This window comes from Lipophrys pholis, assembly GCF_963383615.2.
Source record: "Lipophrys pholis genome assembly, chromosome: 14".
NCBI classification, from domain to species: domain Eukaryota; kingdom Metazoa; phylum Chordata; class Actinopteri; order Blenniiformes; family Blenniidae; genus Lipophrys; species Lipophrys pholis.
Genome location: NC_137633.1, coordinates 9,199,806 through 9,209,515, shown reverse-complemented (window position 1 = coordinate 9,209,515; position 9,710 = coordinate 9,199,806). Strand labels below are relative to the sequence as shown.

The 9,710-nt window shown below is 40.3% G+C and overlaps 1 protein-coding gene across 1 annotated transcript; it reads right to left on the bottom strand.

The window, feature by feature from the left end:
• Positions 1-948: 948 nt before the first annotated feature.
• LOC308119951 (gap junction beta-4 protein-like) lies at positions 949-7,645 on the bottom strand. The gene is made up of 4 exons (XM_080480276.1): positions 7,180-7,645; positions 4,701-4,913; positions 2,897-3,198; positions 949-2,781 (listed from the first exon to the last, which is right to left on the bottom strand). Exons 2-4 carry the CDS (start codon positions 4,869-4,871, stop codon positions 2,439-2,441), a joined length of 816 nt encoding a protein of 271 aa, XP_080336402.1. The 5' UTR covers positions 4,872-4,913; positions 7,180-7,645; the 3' UTR covers positions 949-2,438.
• Between the last annotated feature and the right edge of the window lie 2,065 nt (positions 7,646-9,710).

Below are 9,710 nucleotides of genomic sequence, written 5' to 3'. Positions count from 1 at the left end.
CACAAATGGGCAAACACCGACACCTACTGCATATTTTGAAGACTCAAATGGTCTTGGGCGAAGAGCTGTAGTATTTCAATCTGGCCACTTGGAGGCAGTGTTTATCCACACTGTACCACAAGAGACAACCGGGGTGGCGTCACTACCGCTTTCAGAGACATAGTTTGTCAATTGTATTTCCCGTTCAGTCTTTTTTCTAATGTTGAAAAGCGCATCCAAACATTCCAAATTTTACAACTCAACAAAATAAACAAATAGAAGAGACAGACACCTTTATCCTATAAGGTCAAGAAGGCACTCTATATCGTTGGGTGCATCGGACGAGGTGGCCGAGTGGTTAAGGCGATGGACTGCTAATCCATTGTGCTCTGCACGCGTGGGTTCGAATCCCATCCTCGTCGAATATATTGTTTTCCTGGAGTACATTTTGTTTCGCGAACGTTCAATAGTAATCAAAATAAAACGCTTCTAATAACGTGTTTGATTAGTGCGACCCGTATTATTCACGTTGTCTGGAAAAAAGCTTTATTTAATTCCTGTTTTTGTCACGTGTTACTTCGATGAATACAGAGCGGCTGCCTGGTTGTAACCCACAATCAACGTGACACACAGGTACATTTTTCGCTTTATTTATTGAAAAGTACATAATCACAAAGATATGGGGTGTTTTATTGTTTTTGTTAAAAATGTTGGTGGTTTATTTGGGGGTGAGGTTGGACGTGTGGCTTACGTATTCCTTCAAAAGGACCTTCTAGAGGAGTCATAGCAACTTTTTGCGTTAAAAAACACATGTCAAATGCTCTTCTGGTGCTTGCACCCAACACTCCATGTAGTTATGACTTCCTAGTTGGGAACCATGATAAAGAATCCATGTGCAGAAAAGAAAATAAGTGCAAGTAAGTCACAATATAAAATTTTATTTTACAAGCACTTTCAATACATCACTGCAATGGTTATTAACAGCAGCCTATTTTTTTTTTTACAAAACCACAGGACCTTTGACAGTAGGTGTGGCAAAATTAGCAAAAGTGGTTTTCATTTCAGGCACCAGATTTGTTACAAGTGCACATTTGTTTAATGGCGTCTGCAATACTCGGGAGATGACAGAGAGTAAAATTAAACCACAAATATATTATTCTATACACACTTTAAACAACTTAGGGTCATGGAGGCTAACAGAAACAAACTCACACACACTGGGAGCTTCTTAGAGTCAATCATTTTGATCACTTGTGTTCATTATGTCTGAGGAAGCTGCTATATTTATAAAAACACATGCAAGCGGAGGGAGAACACGCATAATCCACACAAAAACCCCTCCAACTCGGAATCAAACTCGGGTTTAATACAGTGGTTCCCCTTAAAGGTTTTCCTGGAGCTGTCCCTTCAGATTGCCTGGAATGTATCTTACAGTGAAATATTCTGGAAAAGCCAATTCTGGTTATCTACAAAGCATGTGAAAAGAGAATGGCCTAATCGGTCCCTGTCTAATCCCAACCCTTTTTTTCTTTCTTCTTGGACGCCTCCCAAAATTTACAGATGCACCCACTCTCATGACTTACAAAAGCTGGAGTAATGAGTTGTTTCCAGGCTGCTGTTAATTCCATAGATTATTTTATTATGGGTTTTCTTTGACATGTGCAAATGTATTTCTGACAACCTTTCCTATCACGTCTTCTTCTGGGCCCACATGAGCCGGCCCACATTTCTATAGATAAAGTATGTGAAAGATTTTTCTTTCACTCATCGTTTCTAAACTCATTTGCCACCATCCCCACATATTAAATACGCAATATCCGCTCCGTTACTGTGTTGAGACCTGAGATCATATCAAAAGGCCATATAAAAGGATCAGCTTCAAATGCAGAGCTATCTCATTGACTCTTTGAGTTCTGTGTTGTTTAGCTTAAAGACAGTAAATTAAAACTAGATGTTGCATGTACAGCGACACAAAGAAAGACCTGATGGATAGCTCAAAGTTTGAAGCCGTGCATATAATTCACAGCCTCATTTTGGTCCCATATAATACAAATATCACTGCACAAGGACACTTTATTACTCAGTCTGACACCAAAGACGCTAAAAAATGATCAAGTGCTGACAACTGTAAAATTTACAGGAAGATGGAACATTTATGTGAAATGAACTTGATATCTATTCACAGCAAAGCCCTTGAATGTAAACATCTGTCCTCGTGAGTCTGTGGTGTGGTGAGTAACAGTAGTCTTGATCTCAGACGGTGTCGTACTAAACCGTCTGGCCACAGTACGCCCCAGACAGAATCGTGAATGTTTCATATTTAGCTGCATCAGAGTGTCTCCGCACACAGGAACAACGCTTTCGTTTAGTCTCTTTAGTCTTATGAGCCAGGTTGTGCTCCTGTTGTGCGTTCGCACACGCTCAACACAACCCATCACGACGGTGATCTCCCACCGGTCCTAAAGCGTCGTGGTGACGGTGCCATCTTTGATCTTCTCCCTCCTGTTCAAACTCAGCTGGCTGTCTCCCAGCGTCGGATCAGTTCTCCGATACTGGGACCTGGGCGGTGCGATGGTGGTGAGCTCATGCTGGTCGGCGAACATGACCCTCTCGTTCTCGTGTCGGACCTTTACCAGTTTAGCGATGCGCTTACCGATGAGGTAAAGCATCTCGCAGATGCACATGAAGATGCAAAGCGCGCTGGACACGACCATGAACAGCATGAAGATCTTTTTCTCCGTAGGCCGACTGATGAAGCAGTCGACGGTGTTGGGGCAGGGCTCCAGTGAACACTTTGAGAGCCTAGGAGAAACGGGAAGAGAGAATGACAGCCAAGCAATGAAATAAACAAATAACTAAATGTTTTATGAAATAAACAAATAACTAAATGTTTTTGCTTTAAAGAGTGATCACATACCTGGGCAGGTCATATCCGTGGTAAATCCGATAGAGTATGTAGAGAAACGCAGTGTCGAATCCTGCTTTGAAGACCAGACTCAGGAGATAAGTCCACCACAGACCCCCTCTCTTCTTGCCCGGGTTGGCGTACAGGTGGGATCCCTGATGCAGCTCCACGTATTTCTTGTCCTTCCCCTCGCGGAATTTGACATGAGCCATCACCAGCAGCGATGGGCAGGTGACGAAGATGAGCTGCAGCGCCCACAGACGGATGTGGGAGATGGGGAAGATGTGGTCGTAGCAGATGTTGGTGCAGCCAGGCTGTAAAAAAAAAATAAATCCCACATGCGAAGGTTTTGAATGAAGAAAGTGGCAATAGCGTGTTTTATGATAACTTTTACAATACATATTTACATAGCAGCCAAGACCACACTAAAGACTATTAATCACCAGAGGCTCTGAAAATAAAAAGGAAATCTCTTCTTGTACTTGAAAGTGAACTTCTTTACATAGAATAAAAGAAGACTGAGACCCCATTATCACACTGCTGTAACAGAGATTCAGATGAGGCCTAAAAATAATGAAACTAATGTTGGATGAACGCCACAGTTGTATGGCTTTACTTTTACACTGTTAAGAATATTGAATTGATGGCATTACTTGATCCAAAATTGTCTATCTTTGTGGAGTTGCCTTGAAGATAATAATACATTTAAAAATAAATAAAAGATTATTCTACTTGTGTGTAGAGTAGAATAAGGATAACTCCAGAACAGCCTTTATCATCTCAAGTCAAGTCAAGTTCTTTATTTGTCACACACAACAACTATGCATAGTATAACGTGGAGTGAAATGCATTAAGTACATGTTCCGCACTGAAACCACTATTTTTAAAGGATGGAAGAATAAAGATAAAAATCTACAACACACAATAATGAAAAAACAAAACATACTATATGACAGCATTAATAATAATACAGAATAAAGAAAAATCAGTAAACTTGTTGATAGCCTTTATTATTCATAAAGACTTAAGAGATAGACATTATAAAATAATATGTGAAAACCTACTAAATCTGGCTTCAGATTCTTCGTACTATTTTCAAGTTTACCAAAAGGGAACTAGAAATAAAAAAAGACTAACTCAGTGATTGGTTTTAGGACGCTTGTTGACAAAATTGTTGTTAAAGCCACTTTTAAATGCTATTATTAATGTGTCCGATAGCTCTTGTGAATTCTGGTATCAAAGAAGTGATAATATCCAAGACTGGTGAAACTCTCAATCCTACATTTCCCATAATTCACTTCAAAACGGTCTCATTTGACCCTCCCTGCCTGGAAAATTCCTGCTCTTTCATCCTCCACACCCTCCGTTAATGACTCAAGCCTCATTCTTCTTAAACTTTCTTTTTTTTTTTTTTTTTTAACATGTGGCTACTGAGAAGCACCACACATTTCAGTGTTCGTGAACACACGATTGTCAATGAACGAAGAGAAGAATCGTGCGAGTTCAATCAACACAATCATCTGAATGAAGATCTTTATGCCTTTAGTTTGTTTATAAGTATTTTTCTTTTCTTTTCTGGTGAAGACGGAAGGATCAAATATCCCAAAGGTAGGTTTTAAAAACCTACTTGCCTGAAAAGACGAAATCAAAATACTTAAGAGAAGAATCAGGTATACATTTTTAGAAAGTGAATAGAATCCTTCGGATTTCACTAGTAAAAGTGGCATTAATGGGTTTCTACATATCAAGGAACTCATTTCTCCCATTCAGGCTCAAAGACAACCGAAGGTGGCGTGGATGTTGGTACGAGCCTCACCTGCCGGGTATTGCACACAAAGTCTTTGCTTTCGTCGCCCCACACCCTCTGCGCCGCCACCACAAACACCATCACGCGGAAGACAAAGACCATGGACAGCCAGATCCTCCCGAACGCAGTGGAGTATTTATTGACTCCACTCAACAGATTCTCCAGCCCCGACCAGTTCATCCCTGCTGCTGTGCTGGCCTGGGAAAAACACGGAAGTGCTCCCTGTGAGAGAGAGCGAGAGAAAAAAAGAAATTAAGCGTCGTTTTCCTTGGATATCACTTTGCTGCACGTCAACACCACAGAGGTCAAATACAGACTTGCTGTTGGTGAGGATGAGCCACACCTTGCTCAGCCCAACAAGTCGCCAACTCAAGTACACGCATGGGCATGCATACCATCTAGATTGCGAACCTCCTCCGAGGGAACAATGGGAAACACTTCATGTCTGAAGTTGTACGACTGTAATCGCCCAACGCAAAAGTCGAGGCAAAGCCCTGCTGACGTTTCTTGGGGCTTGATAATATCGTGCTAATCAATGAAAGGGCATCGTTTACTAACTCCGATAAGATAGAAACATGGCTGCGGAAAATCAAGTTACGCTCAAACCGGAAAATTATTGTGGCGAAGTATTGTGTCAGCCCCATGTGTTAGCCCCATAAGCAAAATCACAGTACGACAGGGAGGTCCAGACTGCCTCCCCTTGGAAAAACACATAATTGGGCCTCCTGATAGATTATTTGGAGACAGTTGTTCTCCCCTTGAATTCTATAAACTCATAGGGTTAGGATTAGGTTTAACGATCTAAATCTGAGCAAGTAGTTTTGTCTCGTTCCTCGTTGAGATATTCAACATTCGTGGTAAGTTTAAAGAACTTTCAAAATATTCACACAAAATAATGTGAGTTTGTTAACTTGCAATCAAGTAAATGATGAAAACCTTCATTCTGGTCAGTGAAACAAGTGAAAAATGTTCTTGATGTTAGTCTTGATTAGAGGAGGCAAAGTTGACAAACTAAATATCTCACAGGAAATCCTATTTATGATGTGATCGTCTATATTACTTATCTATAAAGTAGAAAAACAACATTATTTGCACGGGGTTAATTTTTTCTCACAGAGCTTTTGTGCTGCGGGAACGAGGGAAATGAGGAAATGCTGATTGCTGGATACACAGAAGGAACTTTTGTCATTAGTTATCTCCAAAATCACAAAACAGGCTGATGAAGAGATCATCAGAGAAAATCTTGACGCTTGACGGTTCTGAAAACAATAAATGTAAGTAAGGAAAACGCTGCTTACAAATACTTGGAAAATATAAGACCTTTGAGTTCAAGATGGTTGCCTACACGCATACCTCATAATGTGAACACAATATGTTTGGTTGTTTATTTAACAGGAGTCTGTATTTCTGGTTGGATGACCTGTGTGCACACAGCTGCCGTGCGTGTCATCAGCACAACTGTGTGTTTGAATGGATACGGTGTGAAACGTGTGAATAAAATAAAATAGTGTAGTCGGTGAATGGAGCAACAGTCCAGTATAAACACAGACCCAATCATACATCTTCATGTGGTTTCTGAGGGTTCGTTACCTAGTTACTGTGCTGCGTTGTTTCTCACAAACAAAAAGGAATGTAGACGAGAGGTGAACAGTTTCTTCCTGAACTCTCACGGTTTCCTCTGGAGCCGAGAGTGAGATTACTCCAGAGAGACGGAATCTTTGTTATCTAATATAAGAAGCTGCGACAAAGGCCCCGTGTCAACAAACGTTTATCTGATGCAAGGGTTTCAAAGTAAAGCAAGGCTTTTCAAACTTTACTCACGTCAGTTAGAATCATGGAGAAATAAAATCCATATGGCTTCCTCAACGCTCAGGCCTGTATGGCCTTGTAGTACTCTGAGCATAATTCTGTTTGGACAAGAATGAACTATTTGGATTTCAGGAAAAACAGCCAAGTCTTAGAACTGATGACTTTTACTGTGTTAACACTTTAAGCTCTGGATTAACTGTTTTGATACTGTCCTCAGTCTGAACTTTCATGGCACATACGGCGCCCAAAGACATATATCTACATATAACACATGGTTTAACGCCACAGGATATCGTATTTGTCATAAATAGTTATGGTTTTTTTGTGGGTTTTTTTAAATGGAAAAAGTGAACTTCTAAAGCCACACAGCACCACACCTCAGTCTTTGTGATGAACAGCACTTTTTTTTTCCCCTCAGCGATTGCTCAACTTATTCACCCACTTTGTGTCTTAGTCATAGCAGGAGGGGGAAGAGTCTCTTCTTGGGTTTCTTTTCTGAAAGAACACCAGTGGTTACCATAATTGTTGGCACAACAAGCAACCTCTACCCTTCCCGTTCTTACTGTGTCTGTGGAACATTTGAACACTTCTGACTGCATTTGTCTTTGTTTACATCCTCTGCCTGGAATATCAAATAGATAATAGATATCTGAGAAGGAAAGTACACCAAGTCGCTTACCTGATGCTGAAGCCTCTCTCAGACACTCGCCGTGTCCACACCAGCAGGAGACGGCGGGGAAGTTACACAGTGAACGGGGAAAACTCCTCTCGAGTCCTTGGCTGCCTTCTTCTGCCTGCCTCTGCCTCTCTCTCTCTCTCTCTCTCTCTCTCTCTCTCTCTCTTTCTCTTCCCGTTCTCAGAAATCCTGCCAAACCAGATCCAGCTGCTACGTCATGAAGACACACACACACACACACACACACACACACACACACACACACACACACACACGCATGAACACTCTCTGGGTTTGCATGTCTTGTCTTGTCAGCTTGGAGGAAGAGACTTCTCACCCTTTGAGCCATGTAATGCTACACCTAATAAATAAGTAAAGGAACATACACGTGTCCTTTATTGAGCACGAGGGACAAAAACATCCATCCTGGCCAACTAAAAATGCCTGCGTGTGTCTGTGTGTGTGTGTCGGAGGAAAAGACTGGGGAGGAAGAAGAACACCACAGCCAAACGCCACACCCTTTAGTGGCGTTTGGCTTGTAATGTAAATGTGTGGGTTTTTTTTTTTCTTTCCTTCAGTCAACAATGTATTCACAAGGCAGAAAGATTGAAGGAATCAACGCCCACTGGAAGTCATCCAGTGAATCAAACAGCTCCAGTAGCTTTAACTTGTAACTTGTAACTTCAAAAGCAAAAGGTTTAGATGACAATCAGTTCATGAACAGCTTTGCTCTGTGTTGGCGAGTTGCACAGGAAGTATACACTCATGACTGGTAACATTACGCTGAGGTGAAGACTTGCATGTTCACCTTTTGGAATTGTTTTCACGTGCATCTAGAAAGTATTAACAGTGCTTCATGACAAAAAGGTTTGTAGGAGGATTGGCGTCAAACTTCCAGAAAGAAGTACGAAACAGAGTATTGGTGCCACTCATGAGAAAAAAAAGTAATAGGAGGTAGATTTTTTTTTTTGCCGGCAGTTTGGTGAACTGGTGAAACTATACTTCAGTAATCAATCGGCTTCAGTAAGAAAGGAATTATTTCTCTTTTAACTCACGATGGCAGTGTAGTTATTCGTTTTAGGACTGTGCTGAAAACTGTGGCTGTTCCAAAGCATAAACCACACGAGCTTGGAAGAGGACATGTTTCCACTTTAGTCTCCACATTGTATTTCAACTATATCCACAACATTTCCACTTTTTTTTCAAAGTACGAGACGGAAAAAAAAAAAAAATTCATCTTTGTGGCTCTTATACTCTTCCCCAATCTTCAGAGTGCGTTGCACATACATTCTATGATTTTTAAGATAAAAACAGATTAATATTGTGTGATTTTGGTCAGCGTAATGCTTTTTAGCATCCAACATGTTGACAAATGTACCCGGTACCTTGACCTTTACACTGCATTGACATTGTTTTTAACTACCTGCACTTTATTATAGAGTTGGCCTTCCTTTTGCTGATATAAAAGCTTGTTCGTGAACGTGTTTCTGTGAGAATGCCTTTCCAGTCATTCTGAACAACATTTACATTTTCTGAGGATGAGAAAATCACAATCTCTGTCACAAGTTCACCCAAAAGTTGAGGTCTGGTCTGTGCGGGAGAATAGAGTCCTCAAACAGAAAAACAGTCATCTTGGGATATTAAAGAATTCCCCAAATTGTTCCCATAGCATTAAAAGCATTAAAAGCATAGCATTTGTTAAAAATGTTTTGATATGAGCATTATTTTATACACACATGGGAATGAAGCCACATAGATTTACTGGACAATGGACAAAACGTCTTCTGAGACGTATAAACTGAGAAATCACCAGGTGTGTCCAAATACTTTTATCCAGCGGTGTATTTTATCATATAAATGCAACATGAGGATGTTTTACTCAGGGGATCCGGACATATTAGCATTGTCGACAGAGTGAAAGGATTTCCATTGCATTTTTAGATATTTTACCAATTCGATGGAACCCTACTGACTAAAACTGGTGGCAAAAAGCCAGGAATCACACACACACACACACACACACACACACACACACACACACACACACACACACACACACACACACACACACACACACACACACACACACACACACACACACACACACACAAAGTTTAAAAAAATATTGAGGAATAGTGTCTCTGTGTCTGTGTGTGTGTATGGATAAGAACTTGACCTGGCTCGGCTTATAGGTGAATATAAGACAACATTTAAAAGCTAGGAGAAACAATTTAAATGTACGAAGTTAAGAGTAAGTTAAAGTAATACCTGTATATGTCAATATAGGTCATCCATAAAATTGTTAATAAAAAATAATTCATTCATTGTCATCTTAAAATTCCATTACTGTAATAAAGACACCATGTACAAATTGATATGTTATAGTTTGATCTTTTGAAAGAATAGAATTTTTGCCTCCTTTTGTCTATTTTTCTTGCATTTTCTTTAGGGATGCACAATAAATACCGGACCGGTATCAGTTTGAAAAAAAAAAAAAGTTATCATGCATCACATAAACTGTTTATTAATAAGTT